The 24,203-nt window shown below is 41.1% G+C and overlaps 1 protein-coding gene across 1 annotated transcript in view; it reads right to left on the minus strand.

The window, feature by feature from the left end:
- Positions 1-24,203, minus strand: part of LOC142297263 (uncharacterized) — a 307,434-nt gene that overhangs the window by 114,290 nt on the left and 168,941 nt on the right. Inside the window, 5 exon segments of the mRNA XM_075341518.1 lie at positions 6,917-7,036; positions 7,455-7,574; positions 14,747-14,866; positions 20,960-21,079; positions 22,716-22,835. Of these exon segments, the coding sequence (XP_075197633.1) occupies positions 6,917-7,036; positions 7,455-7,574; positions 14,747-14,866; positions 20,960-21,079; positions 22,716-22,835 (600 nt within the window).

The raw sequence follows: 24,203 nt of genomic DNA on the forward strand, positions 1-24,203 counted from the left end.
AAATAATTGGGAAAAAAAAAATGAAGGGGTCATGAGATTGCTTTTTTTACCCTCTTGCCTAGTCTCTGTGTGTCGTCCGTATCATCCGTGTGGCATGCATTTTGCAGGATACTTTCACACCAGCATTTTTTTTGCCTGTAGGCAATAAACCGCATATGACCGGATCCTGTGGATTAAATGTGCAGTGCATGCAACCATTACTTTACCGGATCCTTCTGCAGCGGGACACAGAATTTATCAGCCGGCACTGGAGTCAGCTGACTCCTGATCTCACAGCCCGCACATGCTGCAATGGATGCAGGTTAACAGCAGTCATTGCCTGCTGCCGATAACATGTGACCATGTGCGGGCTGTGTGGTCAGGAGTTCAGCTCAGTTCAGATCAGCTGACTCCAGTGTCGGACGATTAGGCTGGGGCCACACTGGGATTACTGCGATCCCCTCGTATGACACTCGGCTCACGCTGGCGGTACAGCAGAGCTGTCATGCATGTGTCCCTGCGACTGAGGTCCGACTGTGTCAGCGGACCTTAGCTGCGGGGGGCGGGCCAGAACTGCAGAGGGGCGGGCGGGCCATCACTGAGGAGGGGTGGGAAGGATTTCTCTCCCTCTCTCCTCCGTAGTCGGCTATTGCGATTCTCGTTCTGCACTCACGGTACACCGATGTACCGCAAGTGCAGTGCGATTTTTCTCTCACCCCATACACTTGAATGGGTAAAAGAGAAAGAGTCTCGCATTACAATTGCAGCATGCTGCGATTGTTTTCTCAGTCCGATTAGGGCTGAGAAAATAATTGCTCATGTGCACTGATACACAGGCTAATATTGGTCAGAATGGAATGCGATGTTTTATCGCACTCCACTCGCACCGTTTTTCTCGCCGTGTGGCTTAGGCCTTACTTGTTCTGTGATTCCCCTGCATCCATCGCAGCGTGTGCGGGCTGGAGTTCAGATGAGTTCAGATCAGCTGACTCCAGTGCTGGACTGAACTCAGGTGACCTCACAGCCTGCACATGCTGCGATGGATGCAGGGGGAACACAGAACAAGTAGTCGGCCGACACTGGAGTCCTCTGATTACTTGTTCTGCTGGTGCTGTGGTCAGGAGTAGGCAGGAGTAGGCATGAGTGAGTAGTAAAATGCTCTGGTGCTTGATGGGCAAAGCCAATGTCGATTTTTTTTTTTTTTTTTAAATTCATTAAAATAAACAAAACTAAACAAACACATAAAAATAGGGTTGGGGTAATAAAAAAAGAAAAAAAAAAGTGTGGGCTCCCGCTGCATTTTCTATTGCTAAGGGTAACCCAAGCAGCTACTGGCTGCTAACCCCCGCTGCTTGGTGCTACCTTCACTGGCAATGGAAAATCCAGGGAAGCCTTTTTTTTTTTTAATAAAGGTTTTTGCCTAAAATCTTTTTAAAAAAAATGGCGTGGGCCTCGCCATATTTTTTGTACGCTAGCTACAACAGGCAGGTACAGGCTGCCCCCAACCCCCAGCTTCCTAATTGTACCCGGCTGGGAACCAAAAATATAGGGAAGACCTTTTTTTTAAATTATTTCATGAATTTCACCGTATCTGGTGCTGGTAACAGCAATTTTATTGAATCTTTTCATAATTTTTTTAGACCGTCCTTTGCAAGACCACCAGAGACAACAAGTCTGACACATAGTCAACAGCTGGAGAGGATGATACAGGAGTATCTCCAAATGAAGATCGATGCCATGACTTTGCAAATGGAGCCTTGCTCATTTTGGGCTTCAAATCTTGAAAAATGGCCAGAGCTCTCAACTTACGCCTTGGAGATTTTGTCATGTCCAGCTGCCAGCGTTGTCTCTGAACGTGTCTTCAGTACTGCTGGGTGTGTGCTGACAGATAAGCGCACACGTCTGTCCAATGACAATGTGGACAGACTAACGTTCATCAAAATGAACAAGTCATGGATCCACAAGGAATTTACTACTGTGTCATCCTAGGGAGAATAAATGCTTGTGGATTTGGAATGTGCTTGATGCAAATCAAAACATCCTGTTTGCAACTAGGGCACAAGTGCTGCCACTGATGGGGTGTCTGTGTGGCCCAATTTTTGGAAAAAAGGGAGACTCTGCTTGGAGTAACCCTTGCTTGCTGTGTTTTTTAAAAGGAGCCAAGATGAACAAGTCATGGTTCAGCAAAGACTTTGCTACCTACCCCGGGGTCATCCTGGGGACGGTTAAGTATGGCATATTTTTGAATGTGCTTGATGCAAATCTAGCTGTGAAGTGTACAACTGGGGCACAACTGCTGCCACTGAAGGGGTGGGTGTGTGTGTGGCCCAATTTTTGGTAAAAAGGGAGACTCCACTTGGAGTAACCCTTGCTTACATTGTTTTTAAAAATGATCCAAGATGCACAGCGCTGGGATCAGGAAAGACTTTGCTACCTACCCCGGTGTCATGCTGGGGACGGTTAAGTATGGTGTATTTTTTAATGTGCTTGATGCAAATCTAGCTGTGAAGTGTACAACTGGGGCACAAGTGCTGCTACTGAAGGGGTGGGTGTGTGTGGGGCCCAATTTTTGGAAAAAATGGAGACTCCGCTTGGAGTAACCCTTGCTTGCTGTGTTTTTTAAAAGGAGCCAAGATGAACAAGTCATGGTTCAGCAAAGACTTTGCTACCTACCCCGGTGTCATCCTGGGGACGGTTAAGAATGGCGTATTTTTGAATGTGCTTGATGCAAATCTACCTGTGAAGTGTACAACTGGGGCACAAGTGCTGCTACTGAAGGGGTGGGTGTGTGTGGGGCCCAATTTTTGGAAAAAATGGAGACTCCGCTTGGAGTAACCCTTGCTTGCTGTGTTTTTTAAAAGGAGCCAAGATGAACAAGTCATGGTTCAGCAAAGACTTTGCTACCTACCCCGGTGTCATCCTGGGGACGGTTAAGAATGGCGTATTTTTGAATGTGCTTGATGCAAATCTACCTGTGAAGTGTACAACTGGGGCACAACTGCTGCCACCGAATGGGTGGGTGTGTGTTGGGCCCAATTTTTGGAAAAATGGGAGACTCCGCTTGGAGTAACCCTTGCTTGCTGTGTTTTTTAAAAGGAGCCAAGATGAACAGAGCTGGGATCAGGAAAGACTTAGCTACCTACCCCGGTGTCATCCTGGGGACGGTTAAGGATGGCGTATTTTTGAATGTGCTTGATGCAAATCTAGCTGTGAAGTGAACAACTGGGGCACAAGTGCTGCCACTGATGGGTGTCTGTGTGGCCCAATTTTTGGAAAAAAGGGAGACTCCGCTTGGAGTAACCCTTGCTTACATTGTTTTTAAAAATGATCTAAGATGCACAGCGCTGGGATCAGGAAAGACTTTGCTACCTACCCCGGTGTCATGCTGGGGACGGTTAAGTATGGCGTATTTTTGAATGTGCTTGATGCAAATCTAGCTGTGAAGTGTACAACTGGGGCACAAGTGCTGCCACTGAATGGGTGGGTGTGTGTGGGGCCCAATTTTTGGAAAAAAAGGGAGACTCCGCTTGGAGTAACCCTGGCTTACATTGTTTTTAAAAATGATCCAAGATGCACAGCGCTGGGATCAGGAAAGAGTTTGCTACCTACCCCGGTGTCATGCTGGGGACGGTTAAGTATGGCGTATTTTTGAATGTGCTTGATGCAAATCTAGCTGTGAAGTGTACAACTGGGGCACAAGTGCTGCCACTGATGGGGTGTCTGTGTGGCCCAATTTTTAGAAAAAAGGGAGACTCCGCTTGGAGTAACCCTTGCTTACATTGTTTTTAAAAATGATCCAAGATGCACAGTGCTGGGATCAGGAAAGACTTTGCTACCTACCCCGGTGTCATGCTGGGGACGGTTAAGTATGGCGTATTTTTGAATGTGCTTGATGCAAATCTAGCTGTGAAGTGTACAACTGGGGCACAAGTGCTGCCACTGAATGGGTGGGTGTGTGTGGGGCCCAATTTTTGGAAAAAAAGGGAGACTCCGCTTGGAGTAACCCTTGCTTACATTGTTTTTAAAAATGATCCAAGATGCACAGCGCTGGGATCAGGAAAGAGTTTGCTGCCTACCCCGGTGTCATGCTGGGGACGGTTAAGTATGGCGTATTTTTGAATGTGCTTGATGCAAATCTAGCTGTGAAGTGTACAACTGGGGCACAAGTGCTGCCACTGATGGGGTGTCTGTTTGGCCCAATTTTTTGGAAAAAAGGGAGACTCCGCTTGGAGTAACCCTTGCTTACATTGTTTTTAAAAATGATCCAAGATGCACAGCGCTGGGATTAGGAAAGACTTTGCTACCTACCCCGGTGTCATGCTGGGGACGGTTAAGTATGGCGTATTTTTGAATGTGCTTGATGCAAATCTAGCTGTGAAGTGTACAACTGGGGCACAAGTGCTGCCACTGAAGGGGTGGGTATGTGTGTGGCCCAATTTTTGGAAAAATGGAGACTCCGCTTGGAGTCACCTTGCGGTGTTTTACATGATTTTAGAAGGGCGTGCCATGCCTATATCTGTGTCTCCTCCTCTTTTTCCTTGTCCAGCTCTTTTGTTTTTGCATGAGTATATGTCCTTGTCACTTTCCCATGTGTTTGTGTTGTGTTGTGAGTTGTTTGTCACCTTTTGGACACCTTTGAGGGTGTTTTCTAGGTGTTTTTATGTGTTTGTGATTGCCTGCCATTGTTTCCTATGCGGTTCGAGTTCGGTTCGTCGAACGTTCGTCGAACTGAACTCGAACGAGACCTTCGTAACTCGAGCCGAACCACGGCCGGTTCGCTCATCTCTACTCATGACCAACAGATAATGCCAGAAGTGTCTTACCAGAGTTAAGTAGAAAAAGAACTGGATTGTTGCTCAGTTGTCTAAGGTGTTGTTATCAGATGAAAGTAAATTTTGCATTTCATTTGGAAATCAAGGTCCCAGAGTCTGGAGGAAAAGCGGAAAGGCCACAATGCAAGCTGCTTGAGGTCTAGTGTGAAGTTTCCACAATCAGTGATGGTTTGGAGCCATGTCATCTGCTGGTGTAGATCCACTCTATTTTATCAAGACCAAAGTCTAATACCAATACCTGGTTTACTAACCACAGTATCACTGTGCTTGATTGGCCAGCAAACTCGCCTGACCTAAATTGGTGGGCTCCCATTACAAAGCATTTTCTTGTAAAATAATTTTAATACTATATATTGTTGAAAAATAAAAGTTATAAATATAATCTAAGGTGAAAAAAGAAGAAAAAAAAATAAATGAAAGAAAACTAAAATACTTTTATAGAAAAGTAAAATAAAAATAAAATAAAAAATGTGCGACTACTAGTGAAGGAACTAGAACCCCAGTATCGATTGTATGTGTGAGAGAAAGTAGCATTTCTATGGTTTGAACAACATCAAGGTAGTAAACAAAAACTGATGAATTAAATGCTATTAATTAAAAAATGTGTGAAGAAAAGAAAAATATATAGAAGAATTATAATAAAAAATAATAAATAATCACAAATGTCATTGTTATGTTAAAGGTGTCGTTATATCCATGAAAAAAGTTTGTGCCAATGTGAATATTTAAAGAAGAAAAAGAAAAACGAAAAAAGCTTTTTTCTTTGGGATAGTATCAAAGCTCAAAGGGAACCTGAATAAATAGAGCCCGGTAAAGGGTCATAAAAATAAAAATAAAAGAGTGGAAAAACCACTCAACGGACCAGGAACTTGGAACTTAATGGTTAAAAAAAAAATATATATATATATATATTTATACATATTTCATTGTTAATAAAATATTTTATATATATATATATATATATATATATATATATATATATATTACACCTTTCCTTTTTTTAAATCATATTCAAAAATTTTAAATTTATATTTCTTTAATAAAAACAGACCAGGTTGACAATGTGAAAACAAAATACATGTGTCCTTTATGGGATCGCAAAAGAAAAAACTTTTACAGAAAAATTATAGACGGACATATACAGTATATGAGCCGTCTTAATACTGTAGAAATCTATTACAGGGAAAACATGAATGCACAGGCCTCCCCAGGTTACAGGAGTTCAGAAACGTGGGAGAAAAATGTTTTGCACATGCTCAAGGGTGTAATCGAGTTCAGTTTGTGGGGAAAAGACAAAGTGCACAGGCATCATAAGGTTATTAGAGTTCAGAGTGTGGGAAAAAGACCAAGTGCGCAGGCATCACAAGGTAAATAGGGTTCAGGCCTATTAGAACCGTAAAGCCTGAATTACATGGGCAATATAAAAAAAAGCAAGAAAAGCCAATAATATTACATACGAGATATTACATATAAAAGTAAAAACCTAAAAATATATATTTTATACATATATAAAACATGAAAAAAGATACATATAAAAGCCACTAGAAACCATTGGAAAAAAATAATAAAAGAGATCTGTGATTTCATTAAAACCCATTGGTTTTAAAGTATTGAGCTTTTAAATCCAGAATGTCTCTTTTTTACTCAGTTTCTAGTGTGTTATGAATATCAGGGGACTTGCGCCCTGAAACGCGCTGACCTATGGAATTAAACATTTTTATTGTCAAATCAACAATTTTTTTTCCTCCTTCTTGGAGACAGCGTGGTATTAACCCCCCACTTCTCCTCTCCAGCACTGAAGATTCCTCCACGTGGGACTACGGCAGCCTACATTGTCTTTATGCTTGCTTGGTGGTTGTGACACTCACAACCTTACAAGGTCAGTGTAAACATTTACGCATCACAATTTTAATATCTGATGAGACCCTATTTGCGCTATTTGTCCTCAGCTTTTATGTATTGAATTACTGAAATAAATTAACTTTTTGAGGATATTCTAATTTATTGAGATGTACCTGTAGATTACATATTTTCCAATGTTTCCTTTAAAAAAATAAACCATTCACTGCCATTACTGTCACATATTGCTGATGTATTGCACTTACCTGTGAATCCAGGGTTACATGTACAGATATAGCTTCCCTCTGTGTTATTACAGGAGGCGTCAGATGAACAGTTGTTCTTTCCTCCACATTCATCAATATCAGCACAATATGACCCATTACCTGATCACAATACACAAATGATGACTGATTATAGTCTGTGATTGAGAACGTATCTACAGTTGTCTTTTAATATGGCCATAAAGCATGCATGGCTGGTACTAAACTCTACAGGACAATCTGCAGCCAAAGTCTTTCAGTCTGTACTAATGAGAAGACAAATTATACAATCACAAATCAAAGTATCCTTATGTTAGTCACTGAGCAGAAAAAACTATAAATCAAATCAATACATCAAAAAATGAATCATACATATTGTATCTGACAGCCTCATCCATCATTAATAGACATAATATGGGTCAGTGTGATATTAGATATGAACGTGTCCATGACTATTTTTTCATTGTAAGTGGAGAAAACGATGGAGATGACGTCCGGTGAATGGTTGTATATACAGATATCTTTAGTGATAAGTGAATACCTTGGTATCCATCATTACAGGTACATAATAAGTCTCCTGTTCTGTTACTACACGTTCCATCAGGAGAACAATCACTGTCATTCTTACATGGTGGCAGGGGCTCACAGATATATCCATCACCTATGGAAAGAACATCATTTAGTGGATGAAGTATAAAAATAAAGTCCTTATATTAGTGTCACTAATTAAAATGAAAAATTTCAGTGTGAGACATGTAATAACGAATGGTCTGCTATCCTAATCTCAGGCAGGGTCCTGTCCAGGAAAAAACATACCACTGGTGCACGCTGTGCAGATACACAGGAATCCCGGAGGTTAGGGTGCACAATTCTTCCTCATATCAGGTGAAACTTTGCAGTATTAAAGTGCTACAGTTCCATATGTTGTTCTTGAACACAAGCCATCTTCTGTCTGTACACTCCTGTTTGTGTGTGATTGCAAAGTTTTTGAAGTAGTGCAGTGATGAGTGTGATTACATACAATATTTAGCTTTCATCTCACATAGCTAGTGAAGGGGAGTGAAAGTACAGGAGAGCTGTCAACACGGTGAGGAAAGCTGCTTGAAGTGTTTGTAATGAGACAAGATCAATAAGGAAAGCAGACTGCCTGTCATTACATGTCTCACACAGGAGAATCTGCTCTACTAATCTCACTGAAAACTTCTACTTAATTACAAGTAACCCCTAATCATCTTAAATCCCATAGGCAGCCAGTGTGAGATGTGTTTACAATGAGAAAAAGTTCTGCTATCCCCTCCTCCACACTTACTGCATATGATATGAAACCAAAAGAAGAGTTAGTTCTAATCAGCAGAGCTGACAGCATTGTGAGAGCAGAGCTGCAGATGTGTTTGTAAAACGATAAAACTCAGCCATGCTTTATTATGTTAGTTCTATTCACACGCATTATGAGATCTGGTGAGCAGACATGTCAGTGATTACATGTCTCATACTCGTATTACCCCTTTTCATTTAAAAGAAGCTGTGGACCAGATTCTCAAGGAGATCTGTCTGGCCCACAGAGCTTAATTAGTGATAAGCAAACCCGTGGATATTCGGGATCGCTGAACCAGCACGTACTAAAAAAAAAAAAATCGGGCTCAGCAGCAGAACTCACTCCGAACTTGATCCCAGATGCTGAACCTCATATAAGTCTAAGAGACCCGAACTAAAGTGTTATAAAATGGTGTTAGTAAGAGTGAGGGGAGCTGCAAAAGAAAGAAAATAAGGATTAAAGCAGGCTAGTTATACTTACTAAACTTCCCTATGGCTGTAACACTGCTTCCGGGTCTGATGATTAGCTATCATGCATATTCACTACTTCCCCTACCCACCCTCAATCCCGGCATCTGTGATTGGCTGCAGTCAGACCTCAGCCCGGCCCTCTGGGACAGCATCTGTTATAGGTAATAAATACACACGCTGTCTGCATCCTTATAGTGGTGTATAAATAAATAAATGAATGAATGAAAAAATGACTTTGGGTCCCCCATTTATTGCCACCCAGCACAGATAAAGCAAACGGCTACAGGCTGCAATCCCCAACTGTGCACGTTGTCTTGGTTGTGTATCAAAATACAAGAGACCCCATGCTGTTTCCTTTAATTATTTAAATAAATTATTAAAAAAAACAACGTGCGCCAGCCCCCTAATTTTGATACCCAGCTAAGATAAAGTCGGTAACTGGGAGCTGTTATTCTCAGCCTGGAAGGCCCATGGTTTTTGGGCTATCCACCAGCCTAAACATGGCAGCCAATGCGAGAAATAAAAAATGATGGTTTGCACTCAGTGTCACAATTTGAGGTGCAGGTGAAATAGGATAGTATCCCTCAGTAGCAAAGACAATATATAAATTTACCGCACTCTCCAAACTAAGTGCTGAAGATAGGAATGTTTATTGATAAACAGAAAAAATGGCTTTACACACTACGATATCGCCTGCGACGCCAGATGTGCGTCACTTTAAATTTGACCCCACCGACATCGCACCTGCGATGTCATAGTGTGCAAAGTGCCCTTAAGGCCTGTTTCACACGTCAGTGAAAAACACAGACGTTTTTCAATGACGTGTTAAAAACGCATATGTCCCTCTATGTTTCGTGATTCACGGCACACGTGGGTTGTCCATGTGCAATCCGTGATCCGTACTCCATGATACGTGATTGCACATGGACATATACTCTAGCACCAAATCTACAGTATAAATTCCAGCACCAAATCTGCATCTCTTGGCAAAAAATGTGGTTTTCTTCCAGGAGATGCAGGTTTCATTGAACTCAATGAGTTCACCAGAGGTGAGGTCACTATGTTCAATGACTTCACCTGAGGTGAGTTTACCTACAGTCACAGGTGGAGTACAGTGGGAACCTCCAGCTGTGACTGCAAATAACCTCAGTGATGTCACCGCTCACAGCTGGGGCACAGTCAATGTCTGCCTTAAGTCACAGAGGGTGGTCATGTTCTCTAATGTGCCCATACGATGCAACTTTAGTATGTAGCAGAGCCGGGATTGTTGTGGGATGTTGGGGTTTACATTGAGCCTGGTTGTTTTGGGGGTTAATAAATTGGAGAAAGAGAGTGTGGTTTTTTTTTGTCTTTTGAAATAAAGAATTTTATTCTATGTTTTGTGTTTATTTCTTTTGAATTACAAATCCAAGGCTCAGTGGCATCTTAGATTTTTGAAAAATCACACCTGTCATTAACCCATTATATTAATGCACCAGGGCAATCAGTATGAGTTGGGTAAAGTGCCAAAATTGTAGCATCTAATGGATATGACAATTCTGAGGTGATTGCGGGCTATTATTTTTACCAGTTGAGGGCTGCAGTATGTAGCTTTCTGCTTTATCTGCGCTGGGTACCACAATATGTGGAACTGTATACCATTTTTTATGTGTTTATTTATTTCTATAACACTAACCCAGAAGCAGCGTTACAGCCGTGGCAGTGGTGTACCATCAATAGAGGCAGACTATGCCACTGCTATGGGGCCCGTGAGCTGTAGGGGCTGCCCGCAGTGTGTGCGTTTTCAGTTTCATGCATCATGCCCCCAGAGCCGTCCCCAAGCAGCTGATTAAGGCCGCTGGGTGCCGACACTATTTGTATAGCTGCAGGTTGGCCAACACAGAGATACAGACTCACTCACACTGCACACTGTGCGTGGCCTGTGCTGAAGAGGAGGGGGTGGCCAGGTAGCTTCTTATTCCAGTCAGAGAGCTGTGAGAGATGCCAGGAGAAGAACAGCCAACCAGGAGAGGGGGTGGAGATTGTTCAGTACAGAGCGGGAGAAACAAAGATGAAAAGGAAAAAAGTGGTGGAGAAGGAGCAAGAGCAGAGACCACAGAGAAGAGGAAAAAGCAAACAGAGAGCAGAAAAAACTGTGAGAAATAGAGAACAGAAGAAATAGAAAAAAAAGCAGAAGACAGGATCTGAACATAGCCAGGAGGATTCACGGGAAGTGCAGCAGAGAGGCCGGAGCCACTAACATCATCTCTCACATCACAGGATCAGGTGAGTATCATAATGTACAAATGTTTGCCTGTAACAATACAGAAAGAAACTGCCCTGTACTGTGCCATCACTGTGTGTGTGTTGCCCCTGTACTGTGCCATCACTGTGTACATCTGTGTGTTGCCCCTGTGCTGTGCCATCACTGTGTGTGTTGCCCCTGTCCTGTGGCATCACTGTGTGTGTTGCCCCTGTCCTGTGGCATCACTGTGTGTGTTGCCTCTGTACTGTACCATCACTGTGTGTGTGTGTGTGTGTGTGTGTGTGTGTGTGTGTGTTGCCCCTGTGCTGTGCCATCACTGTGTGTGTGTTGCCCCTTTTCTGGGCCATCACTGTATGTTGCCCCTGCACTGTGCCATCACTGTGTGTGTTGCCCCTGCCCTGTGCCATCAGTGTGTGTGTGTGTGTGTGTGTTATTCCTGTACTATGTAGAGTTTTACTATAGTTCCTAAGGCTACAAATGGGGTTATAATCGTTACCATTATATGGGGGAGACAGATGTGAATATTTATATTGTGTGTGCAGTGAGGGGCACAAAGAAGAACATCGCTACTTTAGGCCAAGTTCACACATTGCAGATTTTTTGGGGATTTGCGGTGTGAACCCACTGGTCTTGGTGCAGTGGACTTTGCTCAGTACCAGGACGCTGGTTATATTCAGACTCTATGTGGTGATATTTGCTCTTGGAGTGGTGGCATTATTTTGCAATGTATTATTGGCCTTTATATAGTGGGTGTTGTTCAGTAACACTATGAAGTAGTATGTGTTATTTATGACTATAAGCCGCCTCACTAACGTGTGCTGGCCCACAGTAACATGTATGATGATTATTATGTTAATATTTTATTGTATTTTTTTTTTTAATGAGGGGGGGCCTATTCAGACGTTTGCTATAGGGCACCATGATTTCTATATACGCCCCTGAGCCGCGGGGAAGTTCGGTAAGTATCTGTCCTGTTTTATTACTTATTTTCTTTATTTTTCCTATTTTTTTTACATTTTTTTTATTATCTGGGTGGCCAAACTTAAATAGTAACATGGACTTCCCTGAGTTCAGGTTTGCTGTTCCCTAATCTTAATATTTAATTTATATGTTAATAAAAATATATATTTCTCTGGCATAAGACATCAGATTGCAGAAAGCAAGGTATCATTTTCTTGAACAGTCTATGACGTACATGTCCATGTGAACAGGTTAGGAGGGTTGATCCTTATGACAGATTTGGGTTACCCCCCTTTTTCTCAGTTAAAAATAAACAAAAGAAAAAAATGCTTAGTAACGCTATGTTTCTAAATGTCTAATCCATCTGACTATAAAATTATTTAAACTGTATGGTAAATAGCAAAAAGGAAAAAAACAATCAAAATTCTAAATTTGCTGTTTTTCAGTCTGAACCTCCCCCTCTGCGCTTGTCCTGTAGTCAAAACATTGTGCGTACCCTAAATTAGTATTATCAGTAACATTAGATAATTAATCACAAAATAACACGCTGTTTTACAGCTTGGTTGATGGAATTTTTTTTACAGTTCTCAGATTATTGCAACACAAACAAATAGTTTTTGGTTTTTTTTTAAATTAATGACTTTCTTTACCACTAGATTATAAAAATTCCATGCAAGTTTAGTATTGTTTTAATTGACCTCAACTAGAAAATGAAATTGCTGGGTCAATTTTACTGCAAAATAAATCCCATGAAACCAAAACACAAAAAACTTTGGAGGAATTGAAGTGTTTTTTGGTTTTTTTTTTTAACAATTTGACATCACTTAAATTTTTTCACTTTCTTCATTTCCGTATAGAATAAAGTGGATGATGTATTTCAAAATTAAAAATTATTTAGCAAATAAAAGCCCTATTGCCAGAGAAAGTGAAAATAATCCAAAATTAGTCTTCAATTAAAAAAAACTGTTAGAAAATCAAAAATGATAGTGTTGGCCCCCTAAAAAATAGTCTAGGTGAAATGGTAGAAGAGGATGAAAGGAAAGGCCAATCTGCTTAACAACTTTTTTTCTACAATACACAAGGAAATCCAGTGACCAATAACATGATCAGGGAGGACATAAATTCCCCATTAAATGTCACCTGCTTAACCCAGCAAGACGTACAGTGCCACCTCAAAAACACTAAAGTAGATAAATCCTCAGGCATACACCGACGAATACTGCTGCAATTAAGTACGGTGCTAGACAGACCATTATTTCTAGGAACTACCCCAGAACAGGCACATAGCAAATGTAGTGCAAGTTTTCAAAAAGGGGACAAAATCTGAGCCCGGAAATTATAGGCCGTCAAGTTTAACCTCTACTGTAGGTGAAAAACCTTGAGGGTTTCCAAAGAGATGCCATCTTGGAGTATCTCAAGAAGAATAACCTCATGACTAAGTATCAATGTTGGTTTATAAGGGATTGGTCTTGTCAAACTAATCTGATCTGCTTTTATGAGGAAGTAAGTTCCACACTGGTACCAGGGAAATGCAGTAGATGTTGTGTATATGGAGTTTTCAAAGGCATTTGATACAGTGCCACAGAAAAGATTGATATATATATATAATTAGATTAATGGGAATTGGAGAAACCATGTGTAACTGGGCTAAGAACTGGCTCAATGATAGGAAATAAAGACTGGTTATTATTGGAGCACACTCAGACTGGGTCACAGTTAATAGTGGGGTACCACAGGGATCAGTATTGGTCCCTCTTTATTTAACATATTTATTAATGACTTTGTAGGGGGCATTGAAAGTAGAATTTAAATATTTGCTGATGATAATAAACTATGCAAAGTAATCAATACAGAAGAGGATAATTTAGTATTGCAGATAGATTTCTGTAAGCTGGAGGTTTGGGCTGAGAAATGGCAATTGAAGATTATTGTGGATAAATGTAAGATCATGCAATGGGGTAGAGGTAATAAAATTTATAACTGTGTACACAATTGTAAAACACTGGGTAAACCTGTCACTGAAAAAGAATTGGGTGTATGAGGGGATGAGAAACTCAACTTTACTGAGCAGTGTCGGGCAGCTGCTGCCAAGGCAAGTAAATTAATGGGATGCATTAAAAGAAGCATAGATGCTCATGACAAGAACATAGTTTTTCCCCTATACAAATTACTGGTGCGACCACACTTAGAATATTGTGTATAATATTGGTCTCCAATGTGTAAGAAGGACATAGCTGAACTATTGCGGGTGCAGAGAAGAGCAACCAAGGTTATTAAAGGAATGGGTGGAATGCAGTAATAAGACAGGTTATTAAACTTGGGGTTATTCAGTTTAGAAAAACTAAGGTATAAGGGAGATTTTATTACAATGTACAAATATATGAGGGGACAGTACAGAGCACTCACTAATAATCTTTTTATACCTAGGCCTGCAATGGGGACAATGAGGTATCCTCTACCTCTAGAGGAAAGAAGGTTTTATCATAATGATAGACACAGATACTTTACTGTAAGAGCAATAAGACTATGGAACTCTCTGGCACATAATGTTATAAAGGTTGATTCATTACCAAAATTTAAGAGAGTCCTGGATGCCTTTCGTGTAAAATATAATATTACTTGTTTTGTGTACTCTGATTAAGCGTTGACTGAGGGAATAGACCTTTTTCCATATGTGGAATTTTTCCCCTAATATGGAGCTTACTGTCTGCCACATGGGGATTTTTGCATTCTTCTGTTACAACATGTTAGGCTATGGGTTGAACTCAATGGACTTAAGTCTACCTTCAACCTTATAAACTAGGAAACTATTAAACAGGAAGCAATGACAAGTCAGAACTCACCTGAGAATGTATCATTACAAGCACAGATGAAACTTCCAATTGTGTTAGTGCAGGTTGCATTAGGGGAGCAGATATTATTGGTCTCACATTCATCAATATCCTCACAGTGGGTCCCATTACCTAATAAACATAAAATAATTTATAGTTAACTGAGGGAATACAATTAACGGTAGATGTGATTACGAGAAGGTGGGAATCTTCTTAGATTAATCAGTGTTTGAAAAAAAAAAATGCATGCAAACGTTAACTCATCGAGCTCCCAATGGAAATATTATAGATTGTGTTGATTTGATCTCCTAAAATTCGACTAACTCAGAATCTCTCAATGCAAGTTAAAAGTTCAATTTGCATAAATTTGTTCCAAAATGAATTGTCTGTCAAGTGGATTTAAACTAAATATCTGTCCCATTGCCATCACTCTTCCAATTGTTTCTTCTGTCTTTTATCAACTTTCTTCTATTTTCCTTCCACCCAGGTCTCTTGTTAGGCCCAACTTTATGATGAGTGCAGCAGACATCACTATTATGCTTCGCGATGAATGCAGTCATGTGGCGTACAACACTTTATTGATTTGCATCACACCCTATATTAAGCCCCCTTTACACGTCCATGTAAATACATGTGTAGTCTGTTTTGACTATCCGATTTTATCTGTATTACCTATCCATGTTATGTTTTTAAAAATGTGTCATCCATGTGCCATCCATGTTTTTCCAGTTCAGCTAAAGAAATAAAGATATTACAAAGCTTCTCCTATAGTTTGAATGTTAATCACTAACAGCAAATGTACAGCACACAAATGCCACACAGATGCTATCCCCCTGCTGCCGTGTTTTTCATTGACTCATAGACTTGTATTGGCCCTTGTCATCTGGAAAAAGTGAACTTGTGAATATCCCCACAACTGGAAGGTGGAGCAAAGGAAGTAGAATAGACAATCAAACAACCCTAGTCCAGTAAATAGGAGCAAAGATTTTTCTTATAAATACAATTATAGTCCTATTATTCTAACACATATATATTCCTCTTTATAGAGGAAGAGAAATAGAATTCTAGTGACTAGAGATGAGCGAACCTGTTTGGTTCACGTTCACCAAATTCAGATTCGATACAAGCCTTGGCAGTTTGTTTGGCCTACCGAACACTTTGCTCAAAAGTCGGCAATGTTCGGTAAGTGATTGCTTGCAGAAAACCCATATGGCTTTTAAAAAAAATAATTAAAAACATAGATAATTAAAAAACTCAACGTGTGGTCCCCACTAATTTTGATTCCCAACCGACATGAAGCCCAGTAGCTGGAGGCTGGTATTCTCAGGCTGGGGAGACCCATTTTTATTAGGCCCCTCTGCCTAAAAAAAGTAGCCTGCAGCCGCCCAGGTTTGTTGCATCCAATAGACATTCCCGCCACTTTACCCTGCTCTTCCCGATTGCCCTGTTGTGATGGCAATCGGGGTAATAAGGGGTTAATATCAGTTCACAGCTGCCACTAAACCCTAAAGTAATAAACACTTAGTGACTCCCCTAAAGAAACCACTGAGATGTCAATATGTCTTAAAACCTCATTTTATTATAACATTTAAAATCAATGACAGTATATGTTCAGCAAAAAATAGGGCAGTGAAAATCACAAGTGCAAATCCCTCCTATCAGAGAAGGGGTGAGTGCGGGCACACCAAGACAGCAGTACAGGATAATTAGAAATAAAGCATCCTCATACTGTTATGCTGTCAATCACACAGTCAGTTTAGCCAAGTGGATTGAAATAAAGGATATTAAATATAGTTTACAGGCTATGGATTACTAGCACAACAGTACCAGGCACAAAAAGTCATGGTCCATTCAACTACCAGATTTGACTATAAGTTATATATAAATAGAGAGTCACAATCCATAAATCTGTAACAGAGCATTATAGGTCAGGGTGAGCCCAAAAAAAGGGTGCTACCCCTATATTAATCCATAGTGTGTTCCCAGAGTGGTACAATTCTTGGGGCATCTACCCCCTACCAGGCCCAACCTTACTAATACCTGAGGGTTAATTTTCCCTACATTAAATCATTCAGACCACAGGGAGGTAACACGATCATAAATCAACCTAATAATCGGCCCATATGGCACCATATTGTAAGCGTTCCTCCCCAAGGCAAACCCAGCTCTGCCACACATAGGGTTAATGAGACCACATGACAAATATAATGATAGTACACAGACCTGACCGATGTACAGAGTATGCCCGCAGCCGCCTCGACGCGTTTCACTAGCTGCTTCTTCTGTAGGCAGGTGTAGAAGAAGAAGAAGAAGCAGCTAGTGATACGCGTCAAGGTGGCTGCGGGCATACTCTGTACATCGGTGGTTTCTTTAGGGGAGTCACTAAGTGTTTATTAATTTAGGGTTTAGTGGCAGCTGTGAACTGATATTAACCCCTTATTACCCCGATTGCCATCACAACAGGGCAATCGGGAAGAGCAGGGTAAAGTGGCGGGAATGTCTATTGGATGCAACAAACCTGGGCGGCTGCAGGCTGCTTTTTTTTAGGCAGAGGGGCCTAATAAAAATGGGTCTCCCCAGCCTGAGAATAAAAGCCTCCAGCTACTGGGCTTCATGTCGGTTGGGAATCAAAATTAAATGTTATGATAAAATGAGGTTTTAAGACATATTGACATCTCAGTGGTTTCTTTAGGGGAGTCACTAAGTGTTTATCTATATATGATGTTGTCTAGAGGATGATAAAATGTGGTACTTGTGATTTGTTAAACCCTAAATTAGTAATGGGAAGTGTATAAGTGACCCCCATTACTAATCTGTAAATGAAAATAAATAAACAGCAAAACTGAAAAAATCCTTTATATGAAATAATATACAAAAAAACTCATTCTCTTTTACCACTTTATTAACTCCCAAAATACTCAGGTCCAACGTAATCCACACGAGGTCCCACAATGATTCCAGTTCTGCTACATCTGAAGGCAGATCGAGGGGATATAGAACATGACCAAATTTTGTGGACTTCAGGCAGAGACTGAGCTGCAGCAATCAGTTGTGATGTCACTCAGAGTAGTTGCAGCCACAGCTGGAGGTTCCCACGGTCCTCTACCTGTGACTGCAGGTAACCTAATCTCAGGGGATCTGAATGAATTCTTACTGAGTTCACAGACCTTAATCTCGTGGCAAAAAACTTGTTATTTTGCCAAGAGATGCAGATTTGGTGCTAAAATGTTTACACTATATTCCTGCACCCAATCTACACCTCCTGGCAAAAACAATGTATCACTACCACATGTGATATGATGCAGTAATGATGCTTTTTTTTTTTTGCCAGGAGGTGTAAATTGGGTGCCGGAATAAAGTGTAAAAATTTGAGCACTAAACCTGCATCTTTTGGCAAAAATAAACAAATCAGTTATCTGCCAGGAGACGCAAGTCTTCTGGAAGAAAATTGCATTTGTGCATTTTTTTTGCTAAGAGATGCAGATTTGGTGTTGAAATTTTTACACCATATTCCTGCACCCAATATACAAATCCTGGAAAGGTCTGCAACAGGGACAATGGGGCATGCTCTTCGTCTCAAGAAAAGAGCATGCCCCATTTTCGCAGATGCAGATTCTTTACTGTAAGAGCAATGAGACTATGAAATGTAATATAATAGTCCCTGACAAACATTCTGTCGCTTATACATGTTATGTAAATAAAAGCTTATAACCTGACTTTAAATTCATCCATTGGTTTTATAAATTACTCCTTTGAAGGCTGAAACCCTCCCAAATTTCGTTTAGATTATGAAAATAAAGTTGCTGCAAAACTGCAATATTGATCATTTAATGAACACAGAAAGATCAGATTTTGGCAAGACAAAAGCTTTGTCGCCAACAGAAAGTAATGTGAAATTCAAACAAATTAACTTCTAATACAAAGATAAGTTGCATAACATTGGTGAATGAAGTCATGGTGCTATTAGAGCCATATTTAATATTTGTGTGACTTCCATGAGCTTGAAGGACTGCATCCATGCGGTTCAACAATGATTCATAAAATGTATTGATGAAGTCATCAAGAAAAGCAAACAATGCAGTCTTACATTTATCCCAGAGTTCATCTAGATTCTTTGGTTTTGTCTTCCAAGCTTCCTCTTTCATCCTAGCCCAAATATGCTCAATGATGTTCATGTCTGATGACTGAGCTGGTCAGTCCTTGAGCACCTTGATCTTCTTTGCCAGGAAGAGCTTTGTTGTAGAGATGGATGTATGAGATGGAGCACCATCCTGCTGCACAATTTGACACCTTTTATGATTGGGAATGTAAGAGATAGCTAATACTTCTTGATATTTTAAGCTATTGATATTGCCTTCCACCTTGCAAATGTTTCGAACACCCCCATACTGAATGTAACCCCAGACAATGATTTTTCCACCACCAAACTCACCTGTTTTCTGGGAGTATTTTGGATCCATACAGGCGCCAGTTGGTCTTCTGCAGTATTTGCAGCAACTGGGATGTAATTCAACTGAATATTCATCAGAGAAAACCACCTTCTGCCACTTTTCCAGTGTCCATCTGTTTAGCAGGCTGTGGGACTTGGCAAATGCCACATGTTTTTTTAATTGCCTTTTGTTTAGTGCTGGGTTCTGGGCACTGATTCAACCATGGAGGCCATTTCGAGACAGAATCCTACAAACTGTTCTAGTTGACACAGGGAGTTGAGGTGACAAGGCCTTTTGGACCTCTGCTGCAGTGGAAGAGGGGCTGGCTTTGAAATTTCTAACCAACAAACATTCCTACTGAGCAGTTGTCATGCGGGGTCTGCTGGACCTGGACTTGTCAAAAAAAATCTCCAGTCTCTTCAAATCATTTTTTAACTCTTTGTACTTGATGCTGAGACACATTAAAGGTGCCATCCACCTCTGCAGTGGATCTGGTCTTCAGCCTCTTGATAATCAAGGCTTTGGTTGCAGGGTGGATTTTTGGCATGTTGTCAGAGGTCAAGTTGCAGTTCAACTGAAGGTCTGGGGTGCTGGGCTTCTTTGTATACACACCCACTAATTAACCGATCATTTAGTAAACACAAGTGAGGATGTAAACTATGATTGGGTGCATTATATGACAAGGCGACAAAACTTTTGTCTTGACAAAATCTGACCTTTCTGTGTTCATTAAATGATCAATATTTCAGCTTTGCAGCAAATTTATTTTCATAACCTAAACCAAATTTCGAAGGGTTTCAGCTTTCAAAAGAGTAATTTATGAAACCAAAGGATGAATTTAAAGTCAGGTTATAAGCGTTTATTTATATAACATGGATAAGCAACAGAACTTTTGTCAGGGACCGTACATATTATTGTAATAATTCATAACTAAATTCATTCTTAACTAAAATTTAAGAGAGTCCTGGATGCCTTTCTGGAAAAATATAATAGTACTGATTATGTGCACTAGATTCTGTGATTGGGCATTGATGCAGAGCACTAGTCTGATTGCTGTATGTGGAGAAGGGAAGGAATCTTTTCCCCTAAGTGGAGCTTACTGACTAACTCATGTTTTCTTTTTGTCTTCCTCTGGATCAACATGTTAGGCTATAGGTTGAACGCGGTGTACTTAAGTCTAACTTCAACCTTAAATTCTATAAAACTATGAAACTAAAGGCCCCGTTACACGCAACGACATTGCTAATGAGATGTCATTGGGGTCACTGAATTCGTGACGCACACCCAGCCTTGTTAGCGACGTTGTTGCTTGTGACACGTACGAGTGACCGCTAACGATGCAAAATACTTACCAAATTGTTGATTGTTGACACGTCGTCCATTTCCAAAATATCGCCGCTGCTTTTGGACGCAGGTTGCTTGTCGTTCCTGAGGCAGCACAGATCGCTCTGTGTGACACCCCAGGAACGACAAACAACACCGTACCTGCGTCCTCCGGCAACAAAGTGGGCGTGACTTTAATGTGGCTGCCCTCCGTCCCTCCGCTTCTATTGGATGCCTGCCGTGTGACATTGCTGTGACGCCGCATGACCCGTCCCCTTAGAAAAGCGGCTCTCCGCCGGCCACAGCGACGTCTCTAGGAAGGTAAGTATGTGGAACGAGTACTAGTGATATTGTGCACCACGGGGAGTGATTTTCCCATGACACACAAATGACGGGGCGGGTGCTTTCACGCTGCGTGAAAAGCGTCCTTAAGATTCTATAAAACAGTACCCAATGACAAGTCAGAACTCACCTGAAAATCCTTCATTACAAGCACAGATGAAACTTCCTATTGTGTTACTGCAGGTTGCATTAGGGGAGCAGATATTATTGGTCTCACATTCTTCGATATCATCACAGTGGGTCCCATTTCCTAATAAACATAAATTGTTTTATATTTAACTGAGGGAATAAAATTAAAGATAGATGTGATAATGAGAAGGTGTGAATCTACTTACATTAATCAAGGCTTGAAAAATAAAAGCATAGAAACATTAACTCATTGAGCTCCCAAAGGAAATATTATAAATAGAGCTGATTAAATCTTCTAAAACTTGACTGGAGCAGAATCTCTCAATTCAGGTGGAAAATGCAATTTGCATAAATTCGATGCAAAATGAGTCGGCTATCAAGTGGATTTAAATAAATATCTGTCCCATTGCCATCACTCCTTTGATTGTCGCTTCTGTCTTTTATCCACTTTCTTCTAGTTTGCATCTGCCCAGGTCTCTCGTTAGGCCCAACTTTATGATGAGGAATGCAACAGACATCACTAATGTGCATTGCAATAAATGCGGTTATGTGGGGCACGACATATGTCACTGATGTGCATCACGCCCTATATTAGGCCTTCTTTACACGTCCATATAAAAACATGACTGGTCTGCTTTAATCATCCTTTTTATCTATATCACCCATACATTTTATGTTTTTAATAGTGTGCCATCCATGTTTTTACTGTATGGCTAAAGAAATGAAGATTTTACAAAGCTTATCAGATAGCACACAGATATCACACAGATGCCATCTATCTGCTGTATGTGTTTTTCACTAACTCTTAAGGCCGCTTTACACGCAACGACATCACTAATGAGATATCGCTGGGGTCACGGATTTCGTAACGCACATTCGGCGTCGTTAGCGACGTCGTTGTGTGTGACACCTACGAGCGACCGCTAATGATCCGAAAAACGTCAAAAATCATTGATTGTTGACACGTCGTTCCTTTCCCAAATATCGTTGCTCATTTTTGACGCAGGTTGTTCGTCATTCCTGAGGCAGCACATATCGCTACAGGTGACACCCCGTGAATGACGAACAACAGCGTTCCTGCGTCCTCCGGCAACGAGGTGGGAGCGACGTTAATGCGGCTGCTCTCTGACCCCCCAGCTTCTATTGTTAACCCGCTGTTTGACGTCGCTGTGACGCCGCACGAACCTCCCCCTTAAAAAAGAGTATGCTTGCCGGCCACAGCGACGTCGTTAGGAAGGTATGTGCGTGTGACGCGTATCGGCAATATTGTTCACCATGGGCAGCGATTTACCCGTCACGCATGCATGACGGGGCGGTTGTGATCGCTACCGACATCGCTAGCGATGTCGCAGCGTGTAAAGCAGCCTTTAGACTTGTATTAGGCAACCAACAGCCAGACAATGCTATAAAGAAGCCTGAGGAGAGGTGAGAATCAGACTTCTCTATTCCTTTCCCTTCTGATCCCCATAATTCAGTAAATTGTTACTTGGCTGTCACATTGCTGAGTTCACTCAAAGCACATTGTAAAAAAAAAATTAGGATTTTAGATAAGTCTGGGTTTTTTTTGCAAAATTCATGGTAAATTCAATAAGCATCAGATTATATCTAATCTCTAATTACAAAGCATCTGACAAAAGTTCTCTTGTTTAGGGCGATTTACAGAAAAATCTGATGAAACCTCTCCATGATATTCAGAGGAACATGACAATAACTATAATATCAAGGAGTTAAATGAAATGAGCCATTAATTTGTTTACCTGAGAATCCATCATTACAAGCACAGATGAAGCTTCCTATTGTGTTACTGCAGTTTGCATTAGGGGAGCAGGTACTATTGCACTCACATTCATCAATATCATCACATTGGGTTCCATCTCCTAATAAATATAAAATGTTTTACTGTTGACAAATGATATAGGATTGCAGATAGATATGACAGGAAATATCACCGAAACATATAAGCTGTTATCTAGAGTTGAGCGCGGTTCGTGGTTCGAGGTTCTCCAATTCGCGGCTCGAGTGATTTTGGGGGCTGTTCTAGATCGAACTAGAACTCGAGCTTTTTGCTAAAGCTCGATAGTTCTAGATACGTTCGAGAACGGTTCTAGCAGCAAAAAGACAAGCTAATTACTAGCTGGCTTTCCGCTGTAATAGTATAAGTCACTCTGTGACTCACACTATTATGAAATTTCAGTGTATAGTGTGCGGGAACAGCGCATTCAGGTCACTGCTGTTTGGATAATGGCGATCCCCATTTTTTTTTTTCCTTGTCTTCCTTCCCTAAGCGCGCGTGTGTAGTGGGGCGGGCCAGCATGTCAGCCAATCCCAGACACACACACAGCTAAGTGGACTTTTAGCCAGAGAAGCAACGGCATGTGTGATATGTCCATGTCACATGTCCCTGCATTATGAAAACGAGTATCTGCCCGTCCGGACGCCATTATCTCTTCTGCGTCTGGGTGTCAGTCACCGCTGGCGTAGCTCCTGTCTCCGATACTGCTGTATGCACTCTATACAAAGTGCTATACAGAATAGGGATAGAAGTTTCTTTCAGCCCTTGTAAGGGCTAATACCGGCAGGGTCAGAGCCATAGGAGACAGTCAGGGCCGTGAAAACAGATTTTAACAGCTACACAAGATGACAGCGTCTGTGTAGCTAAGGTCAGGGATTTCCTCGCTGCATTTCCCCATTAGGAGGGATAGAAAGGGAGGCTTCCTTTCCTCTACCCAGACCCACTCCCTGCCACTGTACCCTCCTGCCCTTTGCATACTCAAACTCATTGTTACTAAGCCATTATACTAGCAAACACTGAGGAAACCTAGTGGCATCCTAAAAGTGGCTGTTGGACTTCTGTATTGTCCCACTAGTGCAAAGATATTTGCAGCACGTCTGCCTGCATTGCACACTCAAACTCATTGTTACTAAGCCATTATACTAGCAAACACTGAGGAAATTTAGTGGCATCCTAAAAGTGGCTGTTGGACTTCCATTAGTGCCCCACTGGTGCCAAGCTATTTCTAGCACCTCTGCATGACACCATCCTGCTCTATTTTTAATAAGCTATAATGATAGCAAAAAATGCTGCTATTTAGTGGCATACAAGAAGTGGCTGTTGTACTCCATTAGTGCCCCACTGGTGCCAAGCTATTTCTAGCACCTCTGCATGACCCCCTCCTGCTCTGTTTTTAATAAGCTATGATGATAGCAAAAAATGCTACCATTTAGTGGCATCCTAAAAGTGGCTG

This window comes from Anomaloglossus baeobatrachus, chromosome 3 (assembly GCF_048569485.1).
Source record: "Anomaloglossus baeobatrachus isolate aAnoBae1 chromosome 3, aAnoBae1.hap1, whole genome shotgun sequence".
Classification (NCBI taxonomy): domain Eukaryota; kingdom Metazoa; phylum Chordata; class Amphibia; order Anura; family Aromobatidae; genus Anomaloglossus; species Anomaloglossus baeobatrachus.